This window comes from Pseudozyma hubeiensis (assembly GCF_000403515.1).
Source record: "Pseudozyma hubeiensis SY62 DNA, scaffold: PHS35, whole genome shotgun sequence".
NCBI lineage: Eukaryota > Fungi > Basidiomycota > Ustilaginomycetes > Ustilaginales > Ustilaginaceae > Pseudozyma > Pseudozyma hubeiensis.
Genome location: NW_012133817.1, coordinates 35,998 through 57,756, shown reverse-complemented (window position 1 = coordinate 57,756; position 21,759 = coordinate 35,998). Strand labels below are relative to the sequence as shown.

Sequence of the window (21,759 nt, the reverse complement as noted above, 5' to 3'; positions counted from 1 at the left end):
ATGGAATCATGCTTCGATGTTGGCGAGGGCGGTGACTTTATCCAGCACCTCTTGCCACTCCTTGCTGGCATCAGAAAGGTAAGTGATGGCTCCACCGGCGCCGATCGAGACGTTGTCCCCCTCGGCGATGAGCGTACGGATGACGACGGAAAAGTCGGCGGCTCCGTCAAAGCCGAGCCAGCCGAGAGCGCCAGAATAGATGCCTCTTCTGGCTCGCAGCTCGTCATCCCTCTGTGCATCGACGAGATTGAGCTCGAGCCGCTCCAGCAGCTGGACGCTGCGTCGTTTCGGAGCGCCCGTCATGCTTCCTGGTGGGAAGCAACGACGAATGGCCTCGGTTGTTCCGACGGATGACTTGAGCTGACCCGTAACGGTGGTGACCAGCTGATGTACCGTCTCATACGACTCGACCTGCATCAGCTTGGGCACGGCGATGCTGTCCGAGTTGCAGAACGAAAAGAGGTCCGCGCGGATAAGGTCGACGATCATCAGGTTCTCTGCGCGCTCCTTGATGTCCGCAGAGAGTGTGTCCCGACGCGACACGTCTTCCGCGAAACGCCATCTTTGCTTGACGAGCTCCTCCTCGGGTGTGCAGCCGCCGCCTGCGCGCATGCTTTGTTCACCAGACCCGAAACCTGCTCGGGCCAACGTGCCCTTGATGGGCTTCATTTCGACGTGGCCGTCTGCAGTGATGCGCATGAATCGTTCCGGGCTGGTGCTGAGGATCGCCCTACCGCGCTGTCGCGATTGCAGTCCTTCGTGACTAGTCGCCAAGGTGGGCAGTCTGATGTAGGCGGAGTATGGAGCGGGATTGCGGGCTCTGAGCTTGCAGTAGAGGTCAAAGTGATCCGTGTCCGCAGTGTCGGGGAGAGAAGAGAGGGGCTGAAGCTGGCCCTCAAATTGGTTGGTCATGCAAAGCTCGTAGCTCTCGCCTGCCGCGATGAGCTCCCTAGCTGATTCGATCTGGTCCATGTAGTCTTCCGCTTGCATGCGAGGCTTGAGAATCGGCATAGCAGCGCGGAACGCTGCGGCACTCTGCGCTGCGTCTGCACGCGTGGGATGCGGCTCCTCCCTGCAGAGATCTAACACTTTGGCGAGCGTGTCATGCACCCACGCCTCGCCGTCTGTCTCGTTCAAAGCCCATCGCGACCAGTGTTTGCCCTTTGCCTGCAAGTCTTGAAGAGCGCCATTGACCTGCCCGAGACAGCCGAACCAGCAAGCAGCCGGAAGCGAGCGGTCGACGAGGGCAAATGCAATCCACTGCCGCAAGAGATGATCGAAGGCGAGCACCCTCGGACAATACGAAAACTCGGCGTCGAAGGCATTTCCGTGGTTACCGACCGGCGCGCGCGTCTCCAGGTTGAGGCTCTCGTTTTTCATCTCATAGCCCCAGTAGCCCGTGAAGCCGGTGCGAAACACGTTACCTTGCTGGTCGTCGTCGAGGATGGGCGAGGCAGCCTGCGAGTCGATGGTCGAGAGGAGCTCAGCCTGCAAAGCGTTCATGAAAGACCACAACGTGAGCTGCTTCGTACCAGCCAACGAGACTTCAGAGGTCAGACTGTCGTCCGCAGACACGACGATGCGGCCGCTTCCGTCCTTGTACGAAAGAACGAACGAAGGAAGCGCCATGAAAGAGTATCTGCTGTGTGGATCCTTGGGGCGAGCGCTGTCGAGCCAGATCGCTCCCGCAGGGCTGCAGCGGCGGAAAAGCTTGTCGAAGATACGGGTCATGTCGACCAAGCTGTCCGATGCAAGGACTTGGGATCGCTTTGCCAGTAATGCGAACTTGGGTCCAGAAACGGCGGAACTGTCAACGGGTGCGTCTACTTGCATGTGCCCATCACTGGCAAGGCAACGCTCGCCAGCAAGCGTCAGATGCGCTGGAAGACGGAGACAGGCGTTGTCCCATGATCTGATCCTGTTTCGAGCATCCGCTGCCATCTGTGCATCCTCATGCGAGATCTGTTGCTTCCAGAACCGACGAGCGATATCGAGAAAGTTGGCCATGATCGTGTGACCCCAGTTGGACTCGATGCTTTCGGGATGGAATTGTACGCCGTGGAATGGCAATGACTTATGCTGCAATGCCATGATAGCTGGAGCGCCTATGTGTCCTTGGATTTGTATGGATTCGCCCTCGGCAATATCGTCGACGCTGGTGGCTTCGGAGAGGGGCATATCGCCAGGCTCAGAAAGCCGCTCAGATCCATTGCGAGAAGTGAAGGGAAGAGTGGAAGGCGAACGGCTAAGAGGGCCAAGTTCGCGATGCCTGAGTGGCGCGAAGTGTTCCGAAGGGGTGGGTGGCGGGAGTGTCGGTAATGTCGAGTGCTTTCTGGTGTTGCCGGGCCTTGGTGGCGGAGCTGTTGAGACGTGATCATAGCTCCAGGCTGTGACCTGAAGACAGTCGGGCAGAGTGGTTGGATCGACGACCAAGCTGTTGTAGCGGACAACGAGGGCGTCTTGGGGTACGCCTCGGAGAACAGAAGAGATCTCAGAAGATGTCCCTGCCTCTGCTTCAGGAGTGTCAGAGATCTTGAGCTTGCTCTGAAGGCCATGCCTTACACTTGCAGCACGCGTGACCTGACCGCCGAAGGCGACTGCGAGCCCCTGGTGACCAAGGCACACACCAAAGACCGGAAGGTTGAGGGATGCATCTTTCAGCAGCGTCTCTGCCGCGCCAAAGTCTGCGGCCTTGTCAGGACTCCCGGGGCCGGGCGAAAGAATGATGGCATCTATATGTGGACGAACAAGCTCGTGGAATGCGTCGGGAGCTAGCAGAGGATGCGTGTGCGGCAGAACGATGACACGATCCGCGATTCTTCGTGTGAGTTCGTCTCGATTGCTTGACGAGGCTTGACATGGTGGTGAGTCGACTGGGTGTAGCAAGGAGAGGAGATTGAGAGTGTACGAGTCGAAGTGATCCACGATGAGGATGCGGGGAAGTTGCAGCGACATTCTTGCGGCAGAGCGGCCGGAGAGCTAACCTCCGATCGAGATCTGGATTGAGAAGTTGGTCCAGGTTGCGTCTATGGATCAAGGTGATGCAGCATGCCGCAGGCGTAGTGGAGACCTCACGGAGGAGCGTCTGCCATCGCAACGTATCGTCTGCTGCGATGAATTGCGACGGAGAGAGATGGGGGAAATGTCGAGGTCGTGGAGAAGAAGAAAGCGATAGCGTAGACGCTGAGTTACACCGAGTATGATTGAAGGTGTTCTTCTGGCCAAAAGTTTAGGTTTTCGGTGCTGAAATGGCTGGCAGCCGCTTTCGTGCGGGTAGAAGAAATGCAGCTGTGAACCCTGAATTGGAAATGCTCCACTACTGCGACTTGACGCCTAAAAAAAAGTTGGCTTGCCGGAAGGTGTCACGAGGGTTAGCCATGACACTACAGCAGTCGACGATATCGTTGAGCACTGCATCATCACCATCCCCATACGCTGCGGCCTTGCCTATACATCGCTAACACCACATTGGCAGCACCTGTGTCGTCGAACAGGAGCGGGAAACTCTCGTAGTCCGCTCTCGCATGCTGCAATCTTGTCAAGGGCTTATCTGACCTTCGCGGCTTCGTAATCGCTTTTTGTGTTGCTCAAACTCGATCCGCGCCTCATTCGACTTCTATAGATGACTGCCGTCCATCTTCGCGCGATAGGTGCCGCTTTGCACACGACCCCAAGCCGGCCCGCTGCCTAGGTGGCGTCGCTTCGATCCGATGCTGCGCTCGGGCGCTAGGGGCGTAGCCAGAGCAGCCAAGTCACTGAAATCGGACCGTCCGACCAATGCGGCTCTTCCGGGCAGTCGACCTTCCTACAGCACAGCTCCACTTCGGCATGTCCGACGTGTCGCACTCCGCTACTTTCCAGCCACAGCCGCTTCGAGAGCCCGCAACGTCGAGTCAAAGCTGCTCTCTTACTTCAGCGCCTCCCAACCATACGACCCTTCGTCGACTCAGCATTCAAATGCACTGAGGCTCGAGCGCTTTCTGCCTCCTCTCTTCGACGTCGACCTAATAGCTCAGAACGATGATCAGCAAGCACTCTACAAGGCGATCCAGCACCTGGATGCCGACCTGTCGTGGCACCTCTACAAGCAACTCGGCAAGGCTCGTCGAAGCATACCTACACCGGTGCTCGACCTTATCATCACCTTGCAATGCCGCAAACCCGTCAGAAGCAGCTCGGCTAATGCGATCGACAGTCAGGCTGCTGTTCGTCAGGTTTGTGATCGAGTGCTCGATCTTTGCGATGACCGAGCGCGCAATCCGGCAGGAAGCTCTTCCCAAATCAGCCTGGCTGCCTCTGACGCGGACGAGCTGTCTCCACTGGCGCCGGCGGTCTCCCTTAGATTGCTCTATCTTCTCATCGTAGAAGAAGAGCAGGTGGCAGCTGCCAGATCTCCGCGATCTTCTCAAAGGCGCAATAGACTGTCCAGCATGGTCAAGCAATTGTCAGCAAATTTGGATGCTCAGACTCGTTCCGCAGACCAACACATCGACGTATCGCTCCGAGGGCGTATCGCCGCGACGCTGTCACGTTTGGGTGATACAAATGCTGCCTATGGCCAACTGCAGCTTCTGGTAGCGCAGGCAACTCAGGCGGACGCAGCTGCAACCATCGATCCCCGCCCCTTCGACCAGCTTCTTTCGGCATTGGCGAGGTATGCCAACAAATCCTCCGGCGGGTCTGCTCAGCATCTTCCATCACCCGTCGACTTCATCTCACGTCCAATCGATGAAACCCATCCGATCATTCGAGCTTTGCGACTCACTTTGTCTACCGATGTTCATGCATCCAAGGCCAACATACACAAATGTCTACAAGCCTTAGATTCTGCAACATTGTGGTGGCTGCTGCCTTTCGAGCTCGACGGCAAGCACTGGGACGACGGTACGGTCGAAGCGCAGCCAGATGACCGATATCCACTTAAGAACAAGTGGCATCCATGGCAAACTTCTGCAGATGGAATGGTCGTCTCAGAGAACAATCTCCACTCCTTCGCAGAACGCGTCGCGCTTGTCCTGGCTCAGCGTGGCATCCTTCAGCCTGCCCTACATATCGTCACTGGCTTGCAAAGCAGCCGTGTCGAGTCGCGATCGACATCCAAGGTGCCAGACCATGACTTTTTCACCGTAATCTTCGAGAGATTGACCGAACGGATGACGTCTGAAGCAGGTTCACACAAGTCTTCAGACACGCATCGTGGTCTCTCGAACGACCTTCACCTCGCAATGAAGATCTACAGCATCGCTCACGCCATCGATGCGGACCTCGACTCCCGCCTCAACGAAGCCGTGGTTAAAGCGCTAGCGTCTTGCCTGCCCACGTCGATCGTAGATCTGGGTCCGAGGAGACCCGTTCTCACCGCCTTCAAGGCGCACATAGCCCAACGCAACGAACAGCACGGCAGCAAACACGCTTTGAGGAAATGCCTCCGTCAATTCACGAACATGGTGCTCGGGAGGGATCCCGACTTGAGCAAGGCTTCTCTGAGCTACCCAGCACAGGCGACCCTGCTCGGTCTCCACATGCGCGCTCGCGATTACTCCTTCTCAAAGCGGTTGTATGAACTGATGCGGCTGCGCGAATCGATGGCTCAAATGTGGTCCGAAGATCCACAAGCAGGCACACTGCGACGCTCTGCACAGAATCAATTAGCTGGCCCGGATCGCGACTCCTTCATGTGGCTGTTCGCAGAAAGCACTCGATCTACGGCCACGATGTCCTTTGCAGTGCAGCTCTACCTCGACTGGGTGGCCAGCGGAAACGTCCTGCCATCGAGACTCAATGCTGACTTTGTACGTGGCCTCTTGCGGGCCGATATGATTCCTGTCGTTCGCCGCGTCCTGCTCGAGCTTCAGGAGAATCGTGGCTTGCTGCGGGCACGTCTTGCCCGAAACCTCGTGGCGTCCTTTGCCGACGCCGGATTTCCAGATCTTGCCGTCGAGATGGTCGTCAATGTATCGCAGCTCACGGCGTCCACCTACGCGCTGCAAATGTCTGACGTCGGAGTTGACATTCAGAAGAACTCAGGCAACTCCTGGCTACTCAGCTCTACCTTGGAGCTCATAAGCGTCGCACTTGACCGCTCCAGCCGACTTCCCTCGTCGAGCGATGGCGAGTCGCATCGCAAGGTCCTTCGCGTCTTCGAAGAGTTCAGGTTGGGTCTGACTCACCATCTGTTCATCTCAACTTCGCCGACAACTGACACGTCGCCGCCAATAGGCGACACATCGGAGGCATACGCTTCAGGTAGGGTGACTACTCGAGTGATTCGCATGGCATACAATGCGGCCATGCGAGCTTCTTTGTCGCTTGTGCCGAATCATGCAACCGATGCCACGACTCTTGAGCATTCCAGCGAGGGCTGGAACGCCGTCAAGTCCGCCTGTTTGCACACCGAGGAGCTTTTCAAGGAGCTCAAGGATCTGGGAGCGGAGCCAGACGAAGATACGTGGAATCTGCGTCTCACGTCAGCCTTGCATGCTAGTCTCTCTGCACCGGACCAGGTCGAGAAGCAGGCGTGGCTGCAAACTGCCCTTACACTGCTCGAGGAAGTCTGCGAGTGCGCTCTCGTAGTCGACGGTCCATCGCATGCATCCGGACGCAACTACGCATCGCATCATGGTGACGCATCAATCCCGGAAGTGGAGGCTCTGCAACGTGTTGTCGTACACCCTGCCGTGTTTGCAGCTGCGATCGACGCTAGTCGCTGTTGTGGCAACCTTGAGGCCGGCCTACAAGTGTACGAGCTTCATGTGCAACGCGGCGGGCTCAATGCGCATGTCGAAAGGGCGCGTCTGCTGCTCCTCGCGGACTTGGCCGAGCCGCATCAATGGAGAAATGAGCTCGACTCGCTCATGCAACACCAGAGATCCGCCCTGATGGCCGATAAGCGCTTCCTGCAGCAGCTCAAAATGCTTTCGAGCGCCGCGATGCAACGGAAGGGGAATGATGCCGACCCGCGTTAGCCGCTACGCTTAATCTTGTGCGGCTAACCTTGTGCAACTCGGCGCTGTCGACGGTAAATCTCTTTTCAGCCTCTGCTCTTCTGGTCCTTGTCTCGGTCAATTGTAGTGCTGTACTGTAAACTGTAGTCACGTATTATATGGTAATGTTGCTTTTGCAATTTCACTCTCACTGAACAACGACGACCTTGACCCTCTTGTGACTTGCGTTCATTGCTCGATGTGAATGAGCGCAGCATCGGCGCACAGAAAATTTTTCAGATTCATATCGGAAAGCTTCGGATACAGCGACGGATGATCGATTCTACACGTGGGTTGTCCCGCTGCGCAGCGCGATAGCATGACAACAACGAACATGGCTTGTTTTGACTACCGCTGAATGTACGTTTCGGTACTCCGTCGCCAAGTTGCCATGTTCCGTCCGATGAAGGACAGTGTCCGGTAACCCTTCGCCCACGGTGTCCTTCCTGGGTGTTACTCGTTGAAATCGAATGCTGTCAGTCCTAAAGCAACGGTGCGGGCACGGTTGTTACATTCGAATCGAAGATCGAAAGATCTGCAGCTGAATCACACTAAGCGCAAGGAGCCTGGGAAGGGTCGAAACGACATGGGTACAGCCAAGTTCCTGCTTCGGAAATCCGGGCTGCATTGTCTTCAGCGTGGGCGGTCTGCTCTCCCATCTTCATCGGCCATCAATGAGCTGGGCTTTACTGTACGTACATGCACGTCCGGTGCATATTCATCCTCCAAACTGCCTGCACCTGTCAATCATCCATCTCTTGACGGCGAAAAGCCCGTAACATGTGCCTCGCGGTAGCTTCGACCCTTTCCAGACTCGTGCCAAGTCACCGAAGCTCTTGGGTTGCATTGGCGTGTAGGCAGCTTGAGTCACTGTAGATTCGATTCAGTCGCCACGCATCGATGTGGACGTCCCACGTTTGGCTAAGGCCCACCGATCGGTAACCGAATCCTGCGGAAGAAGCTCTGACTCTTCATCCTCTTCCACGCTTCAACATCATCCACTCCCGGACATATTCTGCTCGATTTTGATGAGCATAGTCAAGCCTCTGAGCGAAAGGTCGTTAGAATTCGAGACCAAGGAATGCTTTGACCGCCTCCTGGATGATCGGAAGGGAAAGACAAGGAGGATTCTTCTCAACGATTTGGCGAAAGACGCAGACAATGCTTACCTTGACCATTGTACCCACCTTCAAATGCGATGAATGCAGAAATGACGCTGTGATTCCGCGGCTCTTCGGTCTCTGGCACGCATGCCTTCAAGTCAATATCGGGATCGGGTTGCTGACCTTTTGTTCTCTCTAGCGAGCACGAAGCTTCATCCCCGGTCCTGTTCGGGAAGAACATGCGCAGTACAAGGTTCCATTGTGCTCCCCTGGTCGAGAACCTTAAGCTCCGTGTGGCTGAAATAGCAATACCAATGTCAAGTCTTCCGTCTTGACTTCATTGCTGCCGCTAGGACAATGCAAGGTGAAGCGCAGATGCTCGACAGGAGCCGATGGGCGCATGTCACACTCTCTTGTCCCTGACATGCACGAATCGTGACATGATCTGCACACGAGAGCGCAGTGTAGCAACATGAGAAGCCTGTCCGAAAGTGCTCCTTAGGAGCTGCAAGGGAGGCTGCGCTGGACCCGGGGGGTCAAAGATCCAAGCGATGGACACCAGAACCCATAAAGGCAAGCAACACGATCCGGAAACTTCTCGCCCTGCAACACGTGCTAGATAGCCGCTGCAGTGCAGCCAGTCAGAGTGGGAGAAAAGTCGAGGTACTTCCTTTTGTGTATCGCTTATCTCGACATTGCGAGAACCTGCAGCCAGTAACGTTTGACGTCTTCCCTACCCGAGGTCATCGTATATAGTCTCTTGATTTTGACACGATCAACAGATGTACACACGCTGCTGGACTGGCATAACGTCTCTCGCATCGCATCCTCTAAGTTGTCGACCTTTTCCTTACCACGTATTCCCCTCGCACGGTCTATTGTCAAATTGAACAGATCCGGCATGTCCCGCCGCGATGCCGCCGAACCATATACAGAGAGACATAGTTCTATCGACATGCAGAGTTCCGCCAGACCCAACCTCGCCGTAGCCCAGTCAAGCCGGTCGCCGGAAGTCTCAGCACAGACGCAATCGTACGACGATCTTGCCTTGTGCCGACCTCAGCAGCAAGCATCTACCGACCATGTCCACCTTCGGCAAGACTCTCCCCCGTCAACCCCTGGCTTTGGATCCTCTTCTGCATCTCGCCTGCCACCTCAGCCCCAAGCCACGCTGAACATGGACGTCATTCAAGCGCAGGCCGAGATGCTCGAGAGACAAGCACGCGTAGATTTAGAAGAGACGCAAAGACTTGCAGAGCAGCATTTCGAGGAGATGCTCGGTAGCAGAGAAGTCCGTGTTTCGCATGCTTGCGAGCATTGTAGACAGAGGAAAGCAAAGGTGAGTCCTCTCGTCCTTGAACTTCTCCCGACGTTTTTGAAAGAGCATATCCTGATATCCTCTCGCTTGTTTGGCAGTGCTCGGGGCAACAGCCTTGTCAACGATGTGCCAAGCAAGGGATCTTGTGCACCTATTCAAAACAAGAGAGGAGAAGTAGACCGTTCATGCGGCCGTTCGATATCCCTTCACAGTCAACCGCAATTCCGACCGTTCAGAGCCTTCCCATGGCCTCGCCAGGGTTGGGGCCGATTCGGGCCACTGGAAGGACGAGAGATGTGCGGTATGCTAATATGTCCACGCCCTACGGGCTGAGGAGGAACACACTACCGTGCAGCACACCAGCGGCGTACTTAAGGCAGTTGAAGGAAGGCCCAGTTGGAGTGGCGGCAGAAGCATCGGGCTCACAAGCAATGCCATCGGCTGCGGGACGTGACCTGAGAACTGTCGCGTCTTTCCCGCCCTCGCAGCAAGCTATAACGGAGCAGTTCAGACCAAATCCAATCCAGCCTCACTTTGAATACGAAGCACATCGCAGGGACTCGGTGGCAACAACAGGCTCGGAGAGCTTCGATCAGATCGCCACCTCGCACCAAACAACGCAGTCTGAACTCGTCGAAACACAGCATCGTCCATGGACCACGGAGTCTGCAGTGTATGTTTCTGCTACAGGTGTCGGAGATACTCTTGGTCTTTTCAGGTTTCAGTCGGCAGCTCGCCATCAGTCTGGCTGGAACAACTTTTCCCACGCCCCAGCTCTGCCAGCCACCCTCAGCAGTTCCACGCAGGAGCACCCTCAATTGCCGATGATCTCATCATCTCTACAAGCACGACAGACCTACGCTTCGTCCTTCCGACCGGTCATCTTATATCCGCACATTCCCGAAGGATTGCCGCTGGAAGACGAAAGACATCGAAGTCACTCCCTCGACGAGGGCGTACCTCGAGAGATGGAGAAAGCTCTACCTGAGGACGCACGCGAGTCCAGCATTGGCTCAGTACCTCATGATTGTGAGGGAGAATCCCCGTCAGCTTTTGGAGAGCAGGTAATTGATCATTCGGACCATGCCGAGCGTACGGAAAGCTTCAGCGTGTATGCGGATAAGGCTGAAGAAAGTCACTTGGATTGATCATGCCGATTCGGCATGCCGGATGTTGCGGTGTTCACTTGTAACCACGTAATACCAACACCAGCATACATTTCACTGTTCGTCTTTTCCCGCTCCATCTCTGAGTGTGTAAATGAGACGATGTCTAGTCTCAGCAGCAGCGTCCAAAGACATGCCTTGGGACCGAAGACTGCATTCTCTCAGCGTGCAAGTCCCTCAAGGCAAACCAGTGCAGCACATTCTGTACACAGCCATTTTCTAGTAGAATATATGTACGCACTTATTTCTAACTACTGAATAAAGGGTCTTTAGCTCAGCAGTAGAGCGGCAGACTTCGGTGCAAATTCTGAAGCTACGTTTTCCAACGTTTATTCTGCAGGTCGCGGGTTCAATCCCCGTAGGACTCTCTTTTTTCTTTTTGGAAACCCGTACAATCTCTTCACAATCCACTGCGAGCGGCATCACACTTTCTACTACAACACGACGCACTCAGGAAAACAGCGAGAAGGCACAGCTTTGGCTTGCACCAATCTTGAATTGCGAAGTGTACACGAGCGAACGTCAATCTCGTTTGGCCGCCCGCTTCAAACTTTCGCCGCACACTGCCTCTTCAACCACTCCTGCGCCCTCTTGTCCTCCTTCAACAGCGGACCCACCTTCGCCAACACCTCCTCATGATACTCGTTCAACCACTGCTTATCCTCCCTCGTCAACAGATCCGCATCCACCAACGAAACCTGGATCGGACACATGGTCAAATGTTCAAAAGTCAAGTATCCTTTGCTGCCAAAGTTGTTCGGTGTCTTTGCAGGCCTCACAATGACCAGGTTCTCAATCCTAATACCCCACTTGCCATCTTCGTAGTATCCAGGTTCGTTGGAGATGACCATGTTCTCCTTGAGACTGGTTTCGTTGAACACGGCACGCGTTCCGATGCCCTGGGGACCCTCGTGGACGTTGAGGAAGTGTCCGACGCCGTGACCGGTTCCGTGACGGTAGTCGAGACCGTCTTCCCAGAGCGCACGACGGGCCAGGACGTCGAGAAGATATCCCGTGGTTCCTTTGGGGAAAATGGCTCGATCGATGGCAATGTGACCCTGAAGAACACGGGTGAAAGCACGGATGTGTTCGGGTGCGGGCTTGCCGAAGTGCCACGTGCGTGTGACATCGGTGGTTCCGTCGGTGAACTGAGCACCCGAGTCGCAGAGGTAGATCTCATTGACATCGATCGCAGGGCAGCTCGAAGGATCGGGACTGTAGTGGATGATGGCGCCGTTAGGACCAGTCGATGAGATCGTTGTGAAGCTTTCGCCTCGGAAGTGCGGGAGCGACTGTCGGAACTGGCTCAACTTGTCGGCACCTTCGGACTCGGTCACCTTCTTCCCGGCGTGCAGCTGCTCCTCGAGCCAGGCAAAGTACTGACACAGCGCGGCTCCATCGCGAATGTGGCTCTGACGGAACCCTTCCAACTCGACGTCGTTCTTGATCGACTTCTGGTCGACCACGATGGATCGAACGATCTCGACCTTGGAAGCACCACCCAGAGCCTCCTGCACGGCCAACGATGCGCTCTTGCCGATCAGGATCTTGTGACCATCGCCGAGCTCCGCACCAACCTTGTGAAGGTCGTTGTAGAACTCGGCGTAGGGTCGGAGGGTGACTTCCGAGCCGAGAGCGTTCTTGACGTCGTTGTCGAGCTGGTGGTCGTTGACGTAGAGCAGCACCTTCTCAAGAAGCACCAGGGCAAAGGAGAAAAAGACCGGGTTGTAAGGCACATCAGTTCCACGCAGGTTGAACAGCCAAGCCACCTCGTCGAGCATGTTTGCAACGAAGCCGTGAGCAGACTTCTTCTTAATCTCGTCGCGCAATTCGCGGATCTTGTCGGACGACGAACGACCGGCGATCTCGTCCTTGAGTACAAAGATGGGCTGGCCCGGTCGCGAAGGGCGCTCCGTCCAGACCTGATCCACAAGGTTCTCGCGGATGGGTACGAGGCTAGAGCCGATCTTGCTGAGTTCGGCGGTGATGTCCTTCGCATCGTCGGCAGAGATGAGCGAGGCGTCCATGCCGATCTTGGAGTTGGCGGGGAGGTTCTTGGAGAGGTACTCTTGCCAAGTGGGCACGCTAGGCTCGCCTTGCTTCATGAGCGTCCACACCGAAGGCTCGAGCTGCTGACCAGCCTGAAGGAAGTAGCGTCCGTCGGTGAAGAGAAGCGCCTTGTTGGTGGTGACAACCGCCGAGCCGGCAGAGCCGGTGAAACCTGTGATGTAGCCTCTGCGCAGATCCGATTCGGCAGGGTACTCGGAAGCGTGCTCGTCGCCCGATGGGATCACGTATGCAGTGACGCCATGCTTGGACATGAGCTGACGGAGAGCTTGGACGCGCTGGGTCGTGTCGACCCGTCCTGTTGCGATGGCACCCATGTCGTCGTCGTTGTTGCTCGCCGAAGAAGCCGAAGTGGAGGTGGATCGAGAAGTGTTGAGGTGTTGGAGACCGAAAGCTTGTTGCTGCGGTCCTGAGAAGCGAAGTGCTACACCCTTTCCAGAGGCTTGAAGTAAGCTGCCTCTTGACGAGGAGATGTTGGAGGTGAAGGGAGAGGGCGACACCTTGGCGACAGCGACGCTGCTGATAGATGTGTGTAGGCGGGACAGTCGAAGTGTGCTCGCTGCTGGTCTTTTGGCACTGAGGCAAGATGAAGAGAATACGTTGCAGGCTGCGGGAGAGATAGACAGCAATCTGGTGGATGCGACTATCATCTAATGAAGGAAAGGTCGCAAGGGATTCGTGCCGTTATGGTCGTATAGTCGGAGGCGATTTGATAGGACAACCGAGGGTGATTGTGCGAGCTGAGCGCTCGCTGCGCTGCGTTTTGTTCGCTTTCACTTTTCGCTCGCATTCGATTTCGGCCTGGTCGGTGCATTTTTCGGCAAAGACCCTCCATGGCGAATTATGTTAGTGGTTCGAGTCCCGCGCAAACTGATTTCTTTCGGACTGACCGAACACAACTCCCGCGACATTTCGGGTCAGACACCTCCGACCTGCAAACTCCATGCGGCTACGTGGATGCTTCGTGCTCATTGGATCCCGCCAGCGACGTGCAGATCCAGGCTCCTTGGTGATGCACGATCTTATGCTCATGCATCGGTACGGTCCCACGACGCACACAAACCATGATCGAAACGACCCTAGAGAGGATTTATGATGTGAACCTTGTTGAGAAGGCCGGGGGAATATGATGCATTGCAGACACGACAATTGAGTGAGAATGTGTTGATATCGACGAGACCGGGAAGCAGGCCGGTAGGCAGGGATGGTGGTCCTTTGCTAGAGACTCGCCCGAGGACGAGTCGAGAAGCGAACTTTTTGATGCGAAATCTGGGATCTAGTTGTTGTATGTTATCGAGAGCAGGATTGGCGGAAGAGATGTGCGAGTGTAGGTGGATTAGCCCGTTGAGTACTGTTACAGTGAGTCGGAGAGACTCTTGCAGGGGGAGATGATTGCACGGAAAAAACCTAGGAACTTGGAAACGACGAGAAAGAGGATCAAACGAAAGGCACCATCATCCCTGGCTTTCTAGCTATAAAAAAACTATGAAGGCCGGGCGCTTAGTACCTGTAGGTGTCACGCTTGTAAGGGCCGTCGACGGGAAGGTCGAGGTAGTCGGCCTGAACCTTGGTGAGCTTGGTGAGCCTGACGTTGAGTCGGCCAAGGTGGGCAAGAGCGACCTCCTCGTCGAGCTCCTTGGGCAGCATGTAGACCTCACCACGCTTGTACTGGCCATTGTTGTCGTTCCAGAGGGCGATCTGGGCGAGCGTCTGGTTGCAGAACGAAGCCGACATGATGAACGAGGGGTGGCCGGTGGCGCATCCGAGGTTGACCAGACGGCCCTCGGCGAGCAGGATGATGCGCTTGCCGTTCTTGAGCGTGTATCGGTCGACCTGGGGCTTGATGTTGCTGACGCTCTGGGCGTTGGCCTTGAGCCAGGCAACGTCGATCTCAATGTCGAAGTGGCCAATGTTGCAGACAATGGCGTCGTCCTTCATGGCCTCAAAGTGCTTGCCGGTGATGATGTCACGGCAGCCGGTGGTGGTGACAAAGATGTCGGCCTGCGAGGCGACGTCGTCCATGATGTCGACCTGGTAGCCGGCCATAGAGGCCTGGAGAGCGTTGATGGGGTCGATCTCGGTGACAATGACGCGGCAGCCGTAGCCACGGAGCGACTCGGCGCAACCCTTTCCGACATCACCGAAACCGGCAACGATGGCGACCTTACCGCCAAGCATGACGTCGGTGGCGCGCTTGATACCGTCGACAAGCGATTCGCGGCATCCGTAGTAGTTGTCGAATTTGGACTTGGTGACCGAGTCGTTGACGTTGATGGCGGGGAGCTTGAGGGTTCCCTTCTTCATGGCAGAGTAGAGGATGTGGACACCGGTGGTGGTCTCCTCCGAGACACCCTTGATCTTCTCGAGAAGCTCGGGGTGCTTGTCGTGCACGAGCCAGGTGAGGTCACCACCGTCGTCGAGGATCATGTTGGGGCCCTCGGGGTGGGCGGTGATGGTCTGCTCGAGACACCAGTCGTACTCCTCCTCGGTCTCACCCTTCCAGGCGAAGACGGGGACACCGGTGGCAGCAATGGCGGCGGCGGCGTGGTCCTGGGTGGAGAAGATGTTGCACGAGGCCCAGGTGACCTGGGCACCGAGGGCGGTGAGCGTCTCGATGAGGACGGCGGTCTGGATGGTCATGTGAAGCGAACCAGCGATGCGGGCGCCCTTGAGGGGCTGCTCGGAGCCGTACTTGGTTCGGAGCGCCATGAGACCGGGCATCTCACCCTCGGCGATCTCAATCTCCTTGCGGCCGAAAGCGGCGAGCGAGATGTCGGCAACCTATGGAGAAACAAATTCACAAACAGGAGGGAAGAACGGGAGATGTCAGTTGTCAGGCATGGCGAAACCCATAAAATGAGAAAGCTAAAGAGCTTTGATAGACGTACCTTGTAGTTAGGCATGGTGTATGATTTGGTGGAAAAGATGAGAGAGTGGGTCGGATGGAGAGGGATGGATGTGGTTGAGAGGACAAATTGATGGCGGGTACGCTTCCTAGTTCTTGTACATCAGCACAAGTTGGCAGACGCAGCCACTGTACAGCGACATGCTTGTCAACTGCTGCTGCTGCTTAGGAAGAAATCAGGTGTTGAGTGAAAAACTGCTGTGCTCGCCTTTCTCGTGCACGCTCCAACGGTCCGTCCTCACACTGTGCACGTTGATCTTCCACTTTCTTCTTGCATGCTCCGCCACCGCTGAGGCGCCCTTCGCGTCCGCAGATCTAGGGTCTCTCGCCAAAAATTTGTCGTGAAATCTTCGGTGGGTCCAACATTTTCAGAGTAGAAATTTGCTTAGCTTTCTTCGCGGGCGTGAGTGACACGTTCCGCCTGGTGTTCACCTTGCCGCCTGACACAGACCAAGTGGTTGGGCCAGATTTCGAAGAATATTATTATATTAATAGAACTCTTTTTTTTTTCGCTCTTCGGGCGTGTCGGCCGTGTGACCCAGCCGCCACTTCCTTTGGGTGTCAGTGATGATCTGGAGGCTGACAGCGAGTGTAATGTAATCGAGGTCTAACACCGCTTTTGCTCTTTTTGGTTTGATCTCCAGGAGCGCACGCACCACTTCTAAGCTCTTCTTTTCAACAACCACACGCTTGAATTACGGTCCCATTGAGCAGTGTCGTACCGCTCCACTTGCCCTCAATGAAACATCCTGTTTCCCTGTCATGCATGGACACCGACGAAGAACACGTACCGCTGCAGCCCATCCCAAAGACAGCGACGAGCGCAAGCTTCGAACGAAACAGAGATCGCGGAGACAACCATTTAACCCGCGCAGGTCGAGATTCCTAAGGGTCGCTTGGAAGGATTGGCTGGATCGATTTGAATTTTGACGCGACCCTTTGAATTGAAATACAGATTTGAGACACACACACACACACAAGGCTCTCTGGAACCCCCTGGCGCTCGACACGCTTGCGCACACGCAGCACGGCTGCCTCGCTAAGCCGACAGCGCCTTTGTCGAGGCGTAGGTGAGCGAGTGCTTTCCATGCGAGCGGTAAGGAAACCTGAGCCTGCGTGTGTGCATGTTCTCACCTTGCGTGCGTGTGTGCGGTAGGACGCCCAGCCTGCCAGCGCTTGGACCGTCCACGGGTGTTGCTCTTCTGATTCGATCTCTTTGGAGCCTGCATCACGTCCATCACCCTACACCTCGCACGATCACGTACACGTCCTCTTTCGCACCGGTTCGACATCGCCGCGCACATACCACCTACGCGACCGGTTCCATATAAGCGCTGGTGATCGTTGACGTGCAAAACATCCGGCTATCTCTCGCACTCTATTAGCACGGACGCTCGCTGAACTTTGGTCACGTACGCACAGCCGCGCCCTATCGATCGACATTCTCGGTCGACCGCTTCTGTCTTTGGCGCTGAAACACACAAATACTCTCCTCAACCCCCGGCCGCAACATGAACGGCGGTTCTCACGACGTGGATGCGGCGGCGCCCGCACAGGCGGGCGGTCCTGCCGGCGCCGTAGCTGCTGGACGCAAAAAGTTGATGGGCTACGTCGGCTTCGCCAACCTGCCCAACCAGGTGCACCGAAAGAGTGTGCGTAAAGGCTTCAACTTCACCGCCATGGTCGTTGGAGAGTCTGGTCTCGGCAAGTCGACGCTCATCAACACGCTCTTCAACACCACACTCTACCCTCGCAAGGAGGTACCACCTCCTCACCTAGAGCGACCGAAGACGGTCGCCATCGAGTCCATCAGCTCTGATATCGAGGAAAACGGTGTTCGACTGAGGCTCAACGTCGTCGACACTCCAGGTTTCGGTGACTTCATCAACAACGATGAAAGGTGAGTTCTCACATCACACGACCACCGCAATTCAGACCTTTACTCCGTGCCAGACACCAATGCTGACCTCTTTACTTGCCTCAAACGTCGATTACCCAGCTGGAAACCCGTCGTCGAAAACATTGAATCGCGCTTCGACAACTACCTCGAACAGGAGAATCGCGTCAACCGCAACAAGCTGCAGGACAACCGTGTCCACGCTTGCATCTACTTCGTTCAGCCCACTGGCCACAGCCTTCGTCCGATCGACATTGAATTCATGCGACGCCTGCACCAAAAGGTCAACCTGATTCCCGTGATTGCCAAGTCTGACACGCTCACCGACGAAGAGATCGTGTCGTTCAAGCAGAGGATCCTGAGCGACATTGCCCACCACAAGATCGAAATCTTCCACGCACCCATCTACGAGATGGAGGACGAGGAAACCATGCTCGAGATCCAGGAGATCCAAAACAAGGTGCCATTCGCTGTAGTGGGATCCAACACCGAGATCGACACGCCTGACGGACGACGTGTACGTGGCCGAGCCTACCCGTGGGGCGTGATCGAGGTGGACAACGAGGAGCACTGCGACTTTGTCAAACTGCGACAGATGCTCATCCACACTCACATGGAAGAGCTCAAGGAGCACACCAACAACGTGCTGTACGAAAAATACCGAAGCGAAAAGCTGGTCGCGATGGGCGTCTCACAGGATCACTCGGTCTTCAAGGAGGTCAACCCCGCGGCCAAGATGGCGGAGGAGCGCGCAATCCACGAGGCGAGATTGAGGAAGATGGAGAACGAGATGAAGCTCGTCTTCCAGCAAAAGGTGGCCGAGAAAGAGGCCAAGCTCAAGCAAAGCGAAGAGGAGCTCTACGCTCGTCACCGCGAGATGCGCGATGCGCTCGAAAAGCAGAGGCAAGAGCTCGAAGAGAAGCGTCGCAGGCTCGAAAGCGGCCGTCCGCTCACTCCCGAAAAGGTCTCGCAGGCGACCAAGAAGAAAGGCTTCTCCTTGCGAAACTAAGAAGGATTGAGTGGAGTTCTGGCGGTTGGCAACCTTGGCGACTTTGAGCTGTGTCCATGCTTTGAGCTTCCAAGGAGGTGAAGGCGCATGGTCGCGGTATACGTATGAGACTTCGATGACACGCGTGTTTGGGCAAGCGTGTCAGAAGGCTCATCATCCGTTCTGCATCTATGCCAACCTTGTTTTGCTTCCTTGTCAGGCGGTCGTCCGGCCCAGCCTCGAAGTATCTCCCAGGTTCACGCGTTTGTCTCTCTGGCCAAGTCCTTGCTTGGCTCCGACTTTCTCTCCTTTTGCAATAGTAGCGATGGTTTTTGATGTGAAAGTTTGACCGCAAATTTGTGACTTTGTCAAATTCGGCGGATGTGGACCGCACTGTCGGCGCTTCCGTTCCTGAACCTCGCCGAGGCTGTCAGCCAGAGCAGGCCGAAAGCACCTGCCTGTCCGCTTTTCGGATGTGCCGACTGGACTGACAGCACGTTCACGGCTGCTGACGAGGAAACGCTTCTGGCCAGTTTTGCAGCGAGACCCCGACTCTGGCTTGGCCTGTTCCACCTGTGTTGAGTCCCTGTATGTGTTTGCCATAAGAGGCGTGCTCCTCGACATGCTCTTTCCCTTGTCTTGCGTCGCGCAACTGTTCCCAAGAGCTGACACAGGTTCTCCTACAGCTTCAATCGTTGTACCATGAGGCTCCGTCGCGCCTTGTTCTTGAGTACTGTGTTTGCCATCGGCTGCTGCACATATTCAACGCTGGCGCTGCCAAACATCTTTCGTCGACAGGCGTCAGACGGCCCCTTGGACGCTTCAGCAAGATCCGAAGTGGAGTTGCTCAATCTCGACCCTGTTGAGCAAGTGGCCATCTTTGGCGACGCAAGTAAGTGCGAGTCTAGCTACTCAAAAAGTACGGATGCTGACGCTTTGACGCCTTTGCGAAATTGGTAGCTCTCGCCTCCTTGGATGTGCCGAAAGGGCAGGCTTGCTATGCTCAAATCTACGATCAGGTCAAAGCGGGATGCGTTCGCGATTCCGACATGAACTCGGAAGAGCGGATGCTTGGTGAGTGACCCCTTGCTCGGCATGCAGACTTCGAGTTGCTGCTGACATGGCTCCAAATGCTGCAGCGTCGGTTCTCTTGACACTCTGCGATCTACAAGCTTCCAATCAGAGCGTTCCGTGGGAATGCAACGCAGTGCAGGAAATGTCGGACCAAGGTTCACTTGGACCCTGTATCGAGTAAGTTCCGAGTCTTTAGGAGCGAGACAACAAGAGCAAGGCTCACACCACTAGTTCTTTGCCTACAGAGCCTTGTCTCGGAGCACACGATACTGGTCCAGCTATGCCGGTTATTTACGAGAGGTTCCTCGGACGTGCTTTGCTCTACAGAGATGGAAGGACATGGGTGAGCAGCCAAGTACCGGAAGAACTTGCAAGTAATCGCAGCCGGCTGACCGTGTTTGTCCATCCTCTTCAGATAGAGCGAGGGAGCTGTACAGGACGGCGACGAAGGAGAAGATCGCTTTGATTCGCTATTGGCATCAGAAAGTTCAGGAGGTTGTCACGAGTAGCGACGCCGAGCGGCTCGACCGACAAGACTGGTTCAAGCAAATGATTCGTCTAAAGGAGCAGTGGAAGGGCGACTTGCAGGTCAGTGCTAGTTGAATTTCGACCAGAGAGGCTCTGCGAATGCTCTGCTCACCTGCGATAACCTTTACCCTCTGTAGGAGCAACGCCTGGCTTTTCAAGCCCTGGTCACCGAACATACAGAGAAAGCGAACAGCGTCGTCGACTCCTTGCAGAATCTCGAGGTGGGTGCAACTTCTGTCATCATGACGTCGTCAAGGCACGGTACGCCAAGTCGCTGATGAGCGAAATATCGCTTCTGGAGACAGCTTCTTTTTAAGCACTCGACTGAACATTTGCTGAAGCAGTACCAGCATGCCCTTCAGGAATACTCGAATTATCTTTCTCGCCAGGTCAGTGCAGGGTCAGAGCTTTCGGCATGACTGCCGAGAGAAACGTCATTCACGCCGATCTCACCCCATCTATGCAGGTGGCATCACAGCTGAAGCACGTCGTTGATGAGCACGGCGTACAGATCGAACGCTCCGTACAGCAGCATTTTAGCAAGGCAACCGATCTCATGGAAGCGAATCTGGCCGCACCGCTTCAGTCTTTGCACCAGGCTGCATTGATGCTCGAGTCTCACACGCTGGCTCTTGGCCTCGCACTCCAGCAGCAGGATGGCCTTGTCTCGGACCTGACGTTGCTCTCGTCCGAAATGCTGTCCCTTCAGAGAGAGAACCACGCCCAGCTCGAGAGTGAACTTGATGCTCTTCGACGGATCCACACGGGATTCGAAGCTATCAATAGAGGGCTGCATGCCTCTCAGGCAAGTCTGGACGTACTGCTGAGCACCCAGAGATCATCAGCATCTTCTATACTCAACAGCGTTGGGTTTGCGCTCGAGGGCATGGTCCTCTGGTCACTGCGACAGCTGGAAAGCAGTACAGGTCTCGGCTTTGGTAACAGTGAGTCCCAGCTGTACATTTCTGTTGTAACCGGTGAGACATACTGACAGCTCTTTCCGACACGCGTGGCCACTGCAGTCGTTGGATGGAGATGCTTCCGTTGGCTCATCTTCCTCTGGCCAGAAACACTCAAGCTCAAAGCCTCGATCATGGTCTCGACCGCGATCTTCAAGGCACTGGCCGCCACCATCGTCCTCTTGGCGATGTTGCTGAAAAGCATCTTCCAGCCTTTATCTCTCTACATCATACGACCGCTTCGTCGATCCGGTAATGTGAGTAACGGCAGTCTGTCGTCGAAAACTGCACTCTTCTCTGAGACGCTGACAATCATCTTGGGTTTCGTAGCAGACGAGCTCTGAATGCGATCCAGCAGACTCGCCAGGGAAGAAGATCAAATCGAAACTGATGCCTGACTGGGCACTCTCAACGACTCGCCAAGGATTGCCCGACCTAAACGGCTCCTGGTGTCTTCTGCCAAGGGAGTCTGCATGCGCTCGCATTCCATCCCGTTGCGGCATTCCGCACGAAACACGCCTCGGCTTGGCGAGCAGCGACTCGTTGAATATGCGACGCTCGAGAATCCACTGTCCTTCCGCTCATTAGCTGGTCAAGTTGAGAATCAGCGGACAATGCTTCTGAGGGCAGCCAGCGGTGAATCTGAATATGTTGTGATGCTTGACGAGCGTCGAAGTGACCTAGAAGTACAAGTGGTGCCGGTGACAGCGGTATGAGGTAAGGCTATGTTGAGCTGATGCGGTGGTATGCTGGTGAAGCTGCCTCGTATTC

At 55.6% G+C, this 21,759-nt stretch overlaps 7 protein-coding genes and 1 non-coding gene across 8 annotated transcripts; 5 read left to right on the top strand and 3 right to left on the bottom strand.

Annotated features, from left to right (window-relative positions):
* Window positions 1–6: 6 nt before the first annotated feature.
* Window positions 7–2,955, bottom strand: PHSY_003393 (hypothetical protein; the record flags this gene model as incomplete). Its single annotated transcript, XM_012334013.1, has 1 exon — window positions 7–2,955. The coding sequence occupies one exon, from the start codon at window positions 2,953–2,955 to the stop codon at window positions 7–9; it is 2,949 nt and encodes a 982-aa protein (XP_012189403.1).
* Window positions 2,956–3,710: 755 nt separating this feature from the next.
* PHSY_003392 (hypothetical protein) lies at window positions 3,711–6,965 on the top strand (the record flags this gene model as incomplete). Its single annotated transcript, XM_012334012.1, has 1 exon — window positions 3,711–6,965. One exon carries the CDS (start codon window positions 3,711–3,713, stop codon window positions 6,963–6,965), a length of 3,255 nt encoding a protein of 1,084 aa, XP_012189402.1.
* Window positions 6,966–7,266: 301 nt separating this feature from the next.
* PHSY_003391 (hypothetical protein) lies at window positions 7,267–8,908 on the bottom strand (the record flags this gene model as incomplete). Its single annotated transcript, XM_012334011.1, has 4 exons — window positions 7,267–7,465; window positions 7,812–7,932; window positions 8,153–8,310; window positions 8,781–8,908. 4 exons carry the CDS (start codon window positions 8,906–8,908, stop codon window positions 7,267–7,269), a joined length of 606 nt encoding a protein of 201 aa, XP_012189401.1.
* Window positions 8,909–8,987: 79 nt separating this feature from the next.
* On the top strand, window positions 8,988–10,552 carry PHSY_003390 (C6 transcription factor; the record flags this gene model as incomplete). Its single annotated transcript, XM_012334010.1, has 2 exons — window positions 8,988–9,425; window positions 9,503–10,552. The coding sequence occupies 2 exons, from the start codon at window positions 8,988–8,990 to the stop codon at window positions 10,550–10,552; spliced, it is 1,488 nt and encodes a 495-aa protein (XP_012189400.1).
* Window positions 10,553–10,833: 281 nt separating this feature from the next.
* On the top strand, window positions 10,834–10,938 carry PHSY_007613. The gene has a single exon. It is a non-coding gene; the product is annotated as a tRNA-Arg (tRNA).
* A 177-nt stretch (window positions 10,939–11,115) lies between these two features.
* PHSY_003389 (hypothetical protein) lies at window positions 11,116–15,540 on the bottom strand (the record flags this gene model as incomplete). Its single annotated transcript, XM_012334009.1, has 3 exons — window positions 11,116–13,213; window positions 14,145–15,418; window positions 15,526–15,540. 3 exons carry the CDS (start codon window positions 15,538–15,540, stop codon window positions 11,116–11,118), a joined length of 3,387 nt encoding a protein of 1,128 aa, XP_012189399.1.
* Window positions 15,541–17,053: 1,513 nt separating this feature from the next.
* On the top strand, window positions 17,054–18,448 carry PHSY_003388 (hypothetical protein; the record flags this gene model as incomplete). Its single annotated transcript, XM_012334008.1, has 2 exons — window positions 17,054–17,442; window positions 17,542–18,448. The coding sequence occupies 2 exons, from the start codon at window positions 17,054–17,056 to the stop codon at window positions 18,446–18,448; spliced, it is 1,296 nt and encodes a 431-aa protein (XP_012189398.1).
* A 681-nt stretch (window positions 18,449–19,129) lies between these two features.
* Window positions 19,130–21,704, top strand: PHSY_003387 (hypothetical protein; the record flags this gene model as incomplete). The annotated part of the gene is made up of 6 exons (XM_012334007.1): window positions 19,130–19,319; window positions 19,917–20,089; window positions 20,167–20,290; window positions 20,419–21,006; window positions 21,097–21,245; window positions 21,453–21,704. 6 exons carry the CDS (start codon window positions 19,130–19,132, stop codon window positions 21,702–21,704), a joined length of 1,476 nt encoding a protein of 491 aa, XP_012189397.1.
* Window positions 21,705–21,759: the final 55 nt, after the last annotated feature.